Genomic DNA, 12690 nt, shown 5'->3' on the forward strand with positions numbered 1-12690 from the left:
CATCATCCTCGTTAGGCGTTCAACCAGTGACAATATTATGCAGTTTACTCGATCCCCCGAAACGGCCGAAGAAAAATTAACCAGGTCTCTTCCACTGAGCTACAGGGCTGGTATTCGTTGCCCCGGGCGTCGACTTTCTCGACGTGGCCAATGACATACCCTCCTCGCTCAATACACTCAACCAACCACTCCCAACATCCATCTTCAAAGCCTCGACTTTACGCCGGTATTCATCTCCCCTCATCTCCCAGTCAATATTCTCTCTAGGGGATGAAGATGCATGCTGTTGAGGGGATGATTCAGCCCCGGAGGATGATTCATCATGATGGTGTGGAATATCTTTAGGTGCTGTTGATACCTTTGAGCTGATCGATGAGTGCACGGAAGGTGGTTGAGGTGACTTTGTTAATCTATGCTCGCTAATTGATAAGCTACTGTCCTCGCGACCAAGCTCAACCACTCTCCTTCTTCCAGGCTTCTTCTTTGCCCTGGCCACATCACTAGTGCTGGTAACCATCTTGATCGACTTTTCACTTTCTTGCTTTTCCTTCTTCTTGGGATCGATCGCTGCAACTGTGTTGACGACTACGCTTTGTGGTTGAGGCATCCTCACCACCGGCACGCTGGGTAGCTCTGCCGCTCTCTCGACCAAACTCCGCTTTTCGACCATCCCAGGCCCTTGAGAGTCTAGCGTAATATCATCCGTATAACCCGGTGTGCTCCTGAAAAGGTTGAATATCATCAATCGGTACGAGGGGTGAGTCTTCGTAAAAGGGTTTGCCGCAACCCAAATCTCTGCCATGTTCGGTACGCCCGTTAACCGAGCCAACTCAGTGGGGTCTGCAAGCTTATTTTCCCGTAAATCCAGACGTTCCAATGATAGCAGCCGCTCTATGCCCGCAATCGACGCTAGGCGGTTGCCACGAAGATTTAGCGCGGTTATGGCGGGGAGGGGGTTGCGAGTCAACGAGTGAAGTGAGTCGATCATATTGTTAGATAGATTTAAAGCTCGCAAGTTTGAAAGCGTGGATAAAGTCTCTGGAATGGATGTGAAAAGATTGGAGGAAAGGTCAAGTGACGATAACGAATTTGCCAATGGAATTAATGCGAAAGAGGAGATGGATGTCAAGCTGTTATCCGCCAATGACAAATGCCTCAAGAACCTCCATTTCTTCGCCATAGGATCCTCCTTTGCCGGGCTAGTACCACGAGGTGACCCAGGAACAACTTTAGGCGGGCTAGTACCACGAGGTGACCCAGGAACAACGGTAGGCGGACTAGTACCACGAGGTGACCCAGGAAGAACGGTAGATGTCGAAGAGGAATGACTACTTCCAGATTCCGATCTTCGCATCCGATGTGAGCGGTGGTGAGTACCCGCCGCTGAACTGTTCCTAGAGCTGGCCGGCCGAGACGGGGAGTAACTCCGTGGCCGTGTTTTCGAGCTGTCTCGTGAAGTGTTCGAAGGATCTCTGGACATCGCATGATAATGGCCTGTGGGCGCGCTTCCGCCAATCAGCACCGGATGATAAGTTGTAGGCGAAGGAGGTGTCGAAGGAAGTGCCGATGAAGACTGGGCTTCCGTTGGGACAACCGATACAGGATACGGCATGATTGGCGAGGATTGTGACTTTGCAGACCTTGATCGTCGTTTATCCATATCATCCAGAACAATAGCAATGATGAGCTCTGCGGGGTCCTCAATGCCACCTCTTTTGACCGTCAAGCTCCGTACTCTCTCAGCCAATTGATCCCATCCAAAGAACTGGCGGATATCGATATCGCAAATCTCCAATGCACTGACGTTTTTGAAAGCCAACAAGGGAACTGCGGTGTCGAAAGGAAACTCCTCGAAGCCCTCGATCAATCGTGACTTCCTATCAGGAGCTAGCCTAAGGCATGGGATTTTAGTAAAAGCTGAATATAGATACTTCAAATCTGCTTCAAGCGCTGCCTTTGCTCTCGCACTCTTTAACTCTGCTGATGTACCGAGTCCAAAAGAGGACCACAGGGAGTTCATCCCAGTCATGACACTCTTGACGCTGGACACTGAGTGAATTGACAAGCTATCTGAAGATATGTTTCTTCGTTTGGACTGAGCAGACGAATCTCTGAGAAACGAGACATAGTTTGCTGGTGAAGTCTCTGCGTGGATATTCTCGAGACGCACACCCATAGATCCAACTGGAATGTTGAGTTCTTCGAATCGTGTCAAGAGGTAGTAGAGGTGATGGGGTGTGAGCGACAGTTTCTGGGGCTTGATGTACTGCGGCGAGAACGACAGTGATGGTAGAGAAAAGGCTGCCGCTAGAGCTGAGCCGGATGATGATGAGGTGGAATTAAGTGGTGACGATGGGTGGCTTCCTGTACCAGTTATGGCAGGTGCTGAGTCCCTTCGGCGGGGATTCCGCCTCTGTAATTGTAAAGCATTTGCTAGAGCTTTCTCGTGAGTCCGCACAAAGTGGGCGAGATGCTTGATGAACTGTTGGCCGTCTTCAGAGTCCATCAGTTCGAATACATGCGGGTTCGTGGACGGATTCCTTTGTGGGTAGGGTGTCCCTGAATCAGAAGGAGGCGAACGAAGAGCTTTATCAAGTACTGTTATGGGTCGCTGTAGCTCTGGAGCTAGCAGGGAGGGATCAATCACTTGACTAGGATTGATGAACGGAGGTGAGGGACAAGTAGAATAAATGTTGGATAATGTTCGGCAGACGGACGAGTAGGTAGCCTATTACGTGGGGAACTTTGAGATGGAGATTAAAAATGTTAGTCTCCATAGGTAGGGAAGCCGAGACGATGTGGCAGCAAATAGCAGTAGTAGCAGCAAGCGGCGACGTAGTAGGGTGTGTGGGGGAATACGGAGGGTGTCATGGAAGAAGAGGAAGTGTGTGAGTGCGAGTGGAAGAGAAAAGGAAGCGTCCGAAGAAGGCTGCAAAATATACTACATTTATGTACTTACACTACAAGAGCTGATCCGATTATAACCAGCGGATATAAGAAATTAAAGCACGAGAAAAAATATTCACAGGTCCAGAGTCGGTTCTCCGAAAGGAATGGAATAGAATTAAAAACAATCGACGAGATGCAAGATGCAAAGAGAGAGGGAGAGAGGAGAGTGAAAGAGGTTTCGGATTCGGGAAGAATTAATCGTCGTTGTTTCGTGAAAGTCGTTACCAAGCGCGACTAGACACTTGCACGTCGCCTCGTTCAAACTAGGTGTACCTTAATGTGTCTCTGGACAAAAACGTAACACAGAGATCGAGGTCAAAATCTCGATCACTACTCTGGGAACCCTGGCGTCTATGCCGGAAGTTTGAGATGAGATAAATATACCTATCTCTTCGGGATATGTAGAGAGGGAGCGGGGTATGGCGGTCCGTGGGAGTCGGGGGAGGATGAGCAGGTAGATAGGTAGGAGACGCGGAGGTATATCGGGAGGGTGTGCGGCCGGGGGGGGGGGGGGGGGGGGTGGGAGGGTGAGAGGGGGACGGAAATGGATCACCTTCTCTGCTCCAGGACGTCGGAGTGGAGGGGCGACGATGAAGGGTAGGTAGAAGGGGAGAGAAGGGTGCACGAGGGGAATAAGAGGATATTATGGGGGAGGTTGATACCTCTACCAGTGGGTTTTCCGATAGCGCTGAAAGGGGGAGTGGTAGAAGCCTGGTCAGAGTACGTGCGACATTCGTGCATGAGTGGGTGTTTTATGTAGGAGTGAGTATGGTACATAAGCTGGGGGTCTGTGATACTATTGGGGGTACAAAAATGCCCCTCTAGTATGCGATACACACGAACTCGCTGCCTTCTCTTACTTTGGTAGCCTTCATGCCTGTGCGGGCGAGAAAGATGATAGACTGGTGTCCTTTCCTCCCTGTTGTTTTTACTACCCTAGCCTAGGACAGTAGGGTCCTCTCGATCACAAGAACCCACTCCAAAATCTTCTGAGTCCTCACGCGGAAACCTAGCAAGGAGAAGGGTCAGAAGGGGAGCGAGAAAAAAAAAAGAAAGAAAAAAAAGAGTCTACTGGAGTACAGAGACCTACCTAAACGCCCAACTTTACCCCAGAGGTCCACATACATACCTTCACTACATGCTCACAAATACTCTACACGGCATGCATGACCTCCAACCAATCTATGGTAAGTGCATGCCAGGAAATGAAGAAGTGCCAGGCAAAAGAAAGGAAAAGGAGGCGAAAAGAAAAGAAAGAAGAAGAAAAAAAGGAAAGAAACATGCCGGCCTCAGCTTTGCCCCTCTTTCGAGCCAATACCAAACACCGGACACTACTCTACGAACCCCAGAAGATAGAGTACTGACCTGTCGCCAGCAAAAGATAAAGGAAGGCCTTCGACAAAGCAGCAGGTAGGTAAAGCACTGGCATCAGAAGCGAAATAACGAATCGTGGAAACGCAAGATACCCACGGACTTTTCGATTTCCAGAGCTGCTAGGAAACAGATGTACCTTCCAGTAGATAATTCAACTCCCCGGTGTGCATATATATCCTGCATTCGCATATTTGCATCTTTACCAGTGAATATTTGGCTCTGGCCCAAAGCGACCGTCTTTTACTTTAAGGGGTAATTCAATTGCGCAATGTGAGGAGTGTTGGCGCCTCGCAAAGGGTCCCCCCCCAGTCCTCCACAATCCTGGCCGGCACGTTCTTGCGCCAAGTCGGGACTGCACGAGACCCCCTGTCACACTCAACCTACCCTATCGCTTTATTCGGGCCAAGCTTTTTATCCACCGATAGATATCCGTTCTGTCTCTTCCAAGTTATATACCTGGTGGGATGCCCCATCTTCTGCTGGTTCTCAAGTATCTTACCCACAGGCTACAAATCCATTGGATATATATCCAGATACCATACCTCCTACCTAACTAACGTATGAGCCAGGCAGTCCCGTGGGTGTATTTGTTTCGCGTGGACCAGCCCGCCCTGGTGAGTCCCAGGAGAAAAATACCCGACAGACAGGCAGGGCAGGCAGGCAGAGAGAAAAACAAACAAAAAACAGGAAACAAACCCTTTGCACCTTCCAAGGGTGGAGGGACCAAGGACCAAGAGACCAAAAAAGAACAAAGTCGTGCACCGTGGAGTGGTAGAAGCAGCCATCACACCTAGTGCCCTTACCATCTCTTGACGTCTGTTGCAGCCAATCACGTTCACGATACCACCACGAAGAGAGCAGTGCTAGCCACACATGCGCTTTCAGCGGTAAGCGCGATGTGCATAGATAAGTCTTGGCTTACGCAGACTTGCATCCCTTTTTACACCATGCCGCTATGTAAGACACCAGTCAGAAGTCATCTATGGTTTGAAACATAGTCAAGTGAACGACAAGAGCTTGCCATTCGAGGATTTGTGATCTTCCATGCATATCGTTTCATGACTCAATAGACCCGACTATCAAAACGATGAAGATGCCTGTTCTCTCCAGCGGGCGCATGACAAATGAAAGAACAAAAACGCCCCGTTCTCATATTTACCCACGATCAGCTGTAATTTATCGGCGGCCACCTTCAAAACCGCACGTCTAAAAGCTTATACTGACTCTGGACTCAGGGTCTTCCCTCCTTCGTTCCGCGCCCTATCAGAGAACTTTCTCAAAATGGCGTCCCCTAGAATTCCCGCGATCTAAGATTCCATGCGCACGCACTGGTAAATAACCGACGTCACCGATCTGTTGATCGAGCCGCATCTGCAACGCCAACGCGGGTCACTGCGTCTTTCACATCGCCAGCTCAGCGAAACAAAAACTGGCGCACCCTTACCTTCTGTTATATACCGGCTACTCTAAGATTATTTCCATCATAACTGGTTTAGATTATAAGTATGTCAACCGATCTGACACCCCTACCGGGCCAATGCGGAGGTATCTACCCGGGTATAAGAATATGCGCTCTGCAATCACCCATCATGGGGTATCACTCGTATGCGCTGTAATTAGTAGAGAGATCTGATCAGTGAGAACTGGGCGATATATTAACGAGTTTACCAGCTCGTCACCAAGCATTAATAACTGGGCGTAGCACATTCGGTTACTGTCAGGGCCGGGGTTTACGGCGGACATGGAAGATGTCGGAGTAATGTGCGAAGGCGAACCAGAGGGGGAGGTAGTCGCATTAGACCCGACATTAATGTACTTGTGTTCGTAATTGATACCTTACTACAGTCAATCTCTTGCAAGGCTGACAGTTATTACCACTAACTACTACACATGCTCCACATGCTGTGCCTATGTACTTTACTCTACATTCATGCCCACATGTACTTACAATCGATCAAGAATGTGGAGTGATGTCTAAAACGTGGCACTAACCAATCCACCGCACTAAACACACGTGCTCTGCCTCTTCTACTCACCGCATTCCAAATCCACCTACTTTTTTTGGGCGGCAGTTAAAAAATTTGGTTAAGCTCACTGAGCGACTTTATCTACACGAGAGCTGCTTGCTCATGCTCATGCTCATGTCCATTCCATCCACTCCATCCATCCACTCCATCCATCCACTCCATCCATCCATCCATCCATCCATCCATCCCCACAAAATTCCGTCCAAAACTCGAAACCACGGCTCAAGCCACAGGTCTGGCCACAGATCTCGCCATGGTTTAGGTAATTTTTTTTCTTATTGAGGCATTCTAGTACTTAATCTCTCCACCGATCGATTTTGTGATAAGGTGTGAAGTGTTTTTTTCCTTCTTGACTACGCCCCTTGGAATTTCGTCGTGTACCGGCCGTCCGGGACCTGAAGCCGTTATATTTATATTTTTATATTCATCATGTCCAGCATCAGGGCCAGAAGTCTATGGGAACGTCATTCTGCAGTTACATATTTCAATCATCACCAGCTTTGCTGCGAAAAAAAAGGGGGGGGAGGGGGACGTCAATTGACGATGGTGATACTTTGCAGACAATTGCAACTGCAACATTTACAGTCAGGGCACCATAGCAGTACCAACCGACCGGCAGGTAGGCAGGCAGGTATCTGACGGCCGGTATCGGACAACACATATGTTGGATGTTTCGTTAAATTCAAACCCATCAGTTTTATTATGCCCAATTAGCGCCGATAGCATCGATATCGATGGATCTGGGTGGATATGGTTGAGTTGCTGCATAACCCGACCTCCATACCGAATGAGCATCGGGGTCGGATGATATACCCGCCTCGGCCCAAAGCGGAAAAGAGAGAAAAATTATTTCCTTGCGAAAATCATTTTAGGATGGGGGAAGCTACAGTTTTTTCTCTCTGTTGGTTCGTAATGCGTACCCCACATTTGTTTCGTTTTTACCGCGTGATTATTCGCTTGTGGTTGTTAGATAATCGTGCTTGATGCTGTTCTGGGATGAGTCAGTTAACAGAATTCTTTACGACAGGTTAGCTATCATAGTTAGCTGGCGGTTAACATGAAAGCAAGTTAACCGCTCTGAGTCAGCGAGAGTGAGATTTGATGTTTGTGTACTTTGTGTGGGCCGGTTTCTTCCATAACTGGAAATTGGGGTTTGATATCATAACAACGTCAATGAAACTTGGTGAGACATTTGATAACATCGCCGACCTAATAGATTTCTCTCGCATCGGGGACACTATCGGTCTACTCGACGAAGGTAGTTACGTAGAAAGAAACCAAGGAGGAGGATGTCACTTTCAGCTCGAGAGTGAAAAATAACCAAAATTTAGCAGACACCGCATCTCAAGTACCTGGGAGCTAGATGTGTTGATTCCCGATCTCACGATGATCATCACCCCTTCAACCATCAGAGAAATTAGTACACCACAGTTTCTAGCATTGCCAAGGCCGATATTGGTGGTATTCTGCCGGTATTGTCCCGGATCTCAGGTCGCACTCGCACTACATATTGCCATTAGCAGACGAGATCTCCATGGTGCTTTGTGTAGAGCACATGTTTTCGGGCCATTCAAACATGTGAAGGCGGACCAGTTCGCGGACCATCTCTATATTGATGTCAGTGGAATATCTAATTATATCATTACTTGTTCTTTTTTGGGGGAAATCAGAGATAAATAAGATTCACAGATTCATGGATACAGCTCTCTTGATGGATCGATATGGCTGCATCGGAGACGGGTGTGATGCAGTACTCGGCTCGGCACGAGGAGATCTTGGAACCGGAATCCGATCGCGCATGCCTTGGTTTCGAAGAATTAAGATCATATTTCTCGTCCCCATTTATTTCTTGAGCTATAGTCCTTAAGCTAATCTTTATTCGGGATATACTACGTCACAAGGATTTATTTCTTTGGCGAGTGATAATACATGACGTAGAAAAATGCTGTGGGTCTTTCCGTCATCCCCAAGCACGTGGTTTTCTGTGACTTCGAACATTAATCTCACATCTTTAAAATATAGTATACATATTCGAGCACACGGCTTAAAAATATTTTTTCTGGTTTCAATGAACATTAGTGATGACTTTACATCAGGTTTAGGACTTATATCGGAACCCTAACCCAGTATTGAAAATTATTTCATCATTCATATGCTGCCATAGACACCTTTAGGCGTGCCCTACAGCCTAGAGAATTGAAAAACTGGAGGGGGGAAAGGTTAACTAGGGTCGGACAGGGCGGCTATTGGAGGCCGCCGAACCCCGAACAGGTTATATACGATACACCACATGATTTAATGCCTCGTTTGGGCTATGGCATTACATAAATGTAGGCTTGGATTATGTTTATATTTGGATATTGAGGGGAAACTAGAAGGTTGTGTCCTCTCGATTAATGGTGTGTGGTCAACAGGGCGAAATTCCCCGCAGCCTTGCCTTGAGGTCCTCACACAAGACTTAGGATTCATCGCTCGATCGCTCGGTAAACAGTGATCCTTGTACCATGACCCCTCGATGCTTAGTAATAGGGGTAATGATAGTATTAGTTGGATTTCTTTGGGAGAGTAGTGCTTTACTAATCCTATCTGGGAGGAGGGACATATAGAATTATCTGCAACCGGGCTCGGTTTTGTCGATTTCGTATTTTACCAGCTCACATTAGGCGTCTATGTTGTGATTTATGGCTTGCGCTGAGGTCAAAAGTCCTGCTCCAATCAAGAATGAGGCGAGAATGTTTCCATGAGATGGTGCTCTGGCGGTCCGCCTCGTCTTGAACGGCCCAGTGGATTATCATTCGAGACATTCAGTAGTCATGGAACTATTCACGTATATTTCGCTCAGTCGTCAAGCAATATGTTTGTGGGGTCGCTGCGGGTGGTGGGGGCTATGACTCAGCGTTCGAATATCTAGGGCTGGAGAGGACTCGTTGACTCAATCACAAATATACCACAGGTATCGAATGTGGATTTCTCTCGATATATTGTACTTAGGGTGGCCTGCAACGCGGACGGGGCCACTTGACCATGACCTGGGGCGGTTTAGGAGATCATACTCGCCAGACCCAGTGGACGCCTTGTCCTTGACATCAGCGCCAGAGAGACTACACCGGCTCGATAAGACATCTGCGGGCAGCCTCAGGATACCTATCTGTAAACCATATATAGTGCTCATAATACAGAGCCCAAGACACAATTGCTCGATAGCAATATGGATCCAGCATTAAGTAAGCGCGTTGTACTCTCTAGTTGTAGACTTAGAGGTGCCGAGTGGATGAGCGAGAAAGACTTGCATGACGGTAAAAAAAAAAACATTAAGGCGTTGCTAGTATGTTCATTACTGCTGGCTCCCATCGCTGGGTCTGGATCAGCGGTAGTCTCGTCAAGTTAACTTATAAGAGACTCTAAACTTCCTTGTAGTGTTACTACTCATCCGGAATGACCTCGAATGCATAGACTTTGGTAGTCACCCCAAAACAAAAGGAGTGGAGCCTTGTCATTCATATAGCAGAGCGTGTATCTCCATGTTTGGCAGCATAATGGAGAATGTGCCGCACAATAAAAAATTGAGAATATGAAAGAAGAAGAAAAGAATAGAAAAGTGAGGCTGGAGTCAATTACCGGCCTAGAACATGTATGTGGATCCAATTTATTTATTTCTCTCTTGTTCTATATATCTAGTCTGTCTTTGTAATACTGGAGTAGGCTACATGTACGTAACATGTATGTTGCAGTGGGGGCTCATCATGTAACTATCCAGGAATGCGGCTTTCTTTTGCTCCGTCGCTGTATACAGCATGGTAGAATATCTTCTATGACATATATTCTAGATGAACTCTGGTATAAGCTGTGTTGGGTTTTTTTTTGACCTTGGACTCTCTATCTCTAGTGGGACTTTCCTTCTTCGCCCTGTCCTTTTGTACCACGCAGGCAGATGTTAGATGTATACGCAAGATATAGGGGATCATACATACATGTATGTGCCTTCCTTCAAAACTAGATCACAACTACCCTAAGGAGTAAATACGTCGACCGGTACTTCCAGTAAGTACCCTGATTACTAAACATGAGGCGATATGTCTCGAGGCGAGGAGCATTGCCGGCGGCTTTGTCCTCGACCCACCGCTACGCAATACGTCGAAGCACGTACTACGTACAAGGAAAGGTGCATTTCTAGTTTATAGTACCTAAGCTGAGACTAAGTTCGAGTTAGAGTTGGGCTAGAGTTAGGGTGGCGACTGAGTGATATGGATCACAGTATATCACTCGGTGCAATCCACCCAAGTTCGTCTCATTGTGAGGTGAGAATGCAAGGCTATAGAGACAAGTAAGTCGACCCTTGGATAGTGGGTAGATGTATGCGTCCTGGAGCGGTGTTTAAAGCCGAAGTGATATCTAGAGTCGGCATATAGAGCCCCAGGCTCTGCTGTACGTACGCGACTCAGTGGTCTACTTGGGGTAGTGTTGATTAAGGTTCGAGGGACGAGTTCGTGTCGAATTGGGGCGGGGGATACAGAGGCACGGGAGGCCGCATGATGCTCTGTATCAAGCCGCTAATTTATGTATGTGTATGACTGAAGTTCTGTTGTGATGCTTTCGAGACTTGGGGGAAGGAATAGAGTCGATCCTATGAGTAAGAGAAGCGGCAATCGTGGAAGGCGGAGTGAGTGGTAGAAGTTGGGGCGGGTAGAAAAGGGAAGATAATGGAGTGAGAGGCGGAGCGAGTAAGGGGGGGGGGGTGCGCAGGATGAGGAGCTAAAGGAACCAATCATTTCACCACTATAAGATCAGGTTACAAGTCACAAGTCACAGTCACAAGGCCACAACAAAGAAAAGTTAAGCATACACTACTTAGAACATTTAATTAAAGTTTTGGTTATTTACAGAACAGAGATCTTCCGCTACCAAGTACTTATTAAACTATGACCCGTTATGTGATATTCCATCCCCTCAACCCAAAAACTAACCCTCCGGACAAAACACTTACTCGCAGTGGACAGCGCCGTCACTGTGAGTGTGGCAGGCCTTCGGAGCTTCAGTGGTGGAAGTAGCGGCGTGGGTGGCAGAGACAGTAGGGGAAGCTACCGAAACAGAAGCTGCCGCAGAGGAGGAAGCCGACTCATGGGCGTGCTCCGGGGCCTCACCTGCACATCCAACGCCCGGGTTGCCAACCATAAGTCCATACGTATCCAGCGCAAACCACTGCAAGTTGTCGGTGTTACGAACCACATGCGTCGCATTGGTCTCTGCAAACTCCAACGCCTCGTGGTACTCACCATGTGTGAAGTGGTCAATGACCAACTCCGAGATCTTTGGCACATGGAAGAACCTGTGGACGAGATCGGAGGCAAAGAAGACGTTGGTGGGAGAGGTGGCAACCTGGTAGCCCAACGCACACATCTGCGTCAGCGGGCGGCGGACACGGTAAGACATCTCGCAGATAACGGTTTCCTCGGTGGCATTCTCGCCACGCCAGTGTCCGGCCCATCCGGCCTGGTGGCAGTTGCCGTCAATGTCATCGCAGCGGAGGAGAACGCCGGATTTGTCCCCGTAGAGGAGCTTGTCGAACCAACCAATGACCTCAGCAGTGGAGCCGGCGCCGAAATACTTTTTGAAAAGGGGGTCGTCGGAGCCGTTGTCGAGGACATAATCACGAGCGACGGAGACGAGTTCCTAAGAGAAAGGTATCAGTGGGATGGATCTTGGGGATGTGGGGGTAGAGAGTAATTGACTAACTTCAGTGTCCTTTAGAGCAGCTTCGAGCTGACGGCGCTCAGTCACGTTGCAGGACTTGTGGATCTCAACTCCCACTGGAAAAACACAAGGTTAGAGTTTGTTTAATGTTGAAAATAACAATGGGAGTTTTAGAAAACATACAAGCACCAATAACAGGAGGCACGGTGGGGACAGGGGTGTAAGCTGACGAAGTCGACGAAGGCCCATGAGCAGTGTACTGAGGAGCAGCGAATGCACCAGACGCCAAAACGGCCACAGAGACAAGATTCTTAAGGTTGAACATTTTGGATTCGTATCGTAAAAACGTCAAGTCGTAAGTAAGAAAATGATGTGATTGAGGGTCGTTAAAGGTGAGGTTCGTTACGTGTGGGAAGAAGGGGGTGGAGGGCGGATGATAGAGGAGGAGGGGTGGAGGGGCATAGACTTTATAGCTATAGGCCCGGTACCTGGGTGGATACCTAGTTGAGCGTGTAGGCTTTTGAACAGAGCAGTCTAGGTCAAAGTTACCCAGCTAAATTTACAGTACTGCATGCAAGTTTTCTTTTTTCTTTTTTATCTTCAAATCAACTCTGACCAAACTAGCTCGTATTCACGACCCGGATAGTTT

The 12690-nt window shown here is 48.0% G+C and overlaps 2 protein-coding genes across 2 annotated transcripts; both read right to left on the reverse strand.

Annotated features, from left to right (window-relative positions):
* Nucleotides 1-76: 76 nt before the first annotated feature.
* On the reverse strand, nucleotides 77-4076 carry LAJ45_00662 (uncharacterized protein; the record flags this gene model as incomplete). The annotated part of the gene is made up of 7 exons (XM_046110263.1): nucleotides 77-2651; nucleotides 2736-2743; nucleotides 2960-2969; nucleotides 3223-3234; nucleotides 3334-3339; nucleotides 3928-3958; nucleotides 4040-4076. 7 exons carry the CDS (start codon nucleotides 4074-4076, stop codon nucleotides 77-79), a joined length of 2679 nt encoding a protein of 892 aa, XP_045976956.1.
* A 7254-nt stretch (nucleotides 4077-11330) lies between these two features.
* Nucleotides 11331-12366, reverse strand: LAJ45_00663 (uncharacterized protein; the record flags this gene model as incomplete). The annotated part of the gene is made up of 3 exons (XM_046110264.1): nucleotides 11331-12020; nucleotides 12084-12157; nucleotides 12225-12366. The coding sequence occupies 3 exons, from the start codon at nucleotides 12364-12366 to the stop codon at nucleotides 11331-11333; spliced, it is 906 nt and encodes a 301-aa protein (XP_045976957.1).
* Between the last annotated feature and the right edge of the window lie 324 nt (nucleotides 12367-12690).

The sequence above is a fragment of the Morchella importuna genome (genome assembly GCF_003444635.1).
Source record: "Morchella importuna strain M04M26 chromosome Unknown Morimp01GS001, whole genome shotgun sequence".
Lineage (NCBI taxonomy): Eukaryota > Fungi > Ascomycota > Pezizomycetes > Pezizales > Morchellaceae > Morchella > Morchella importuna.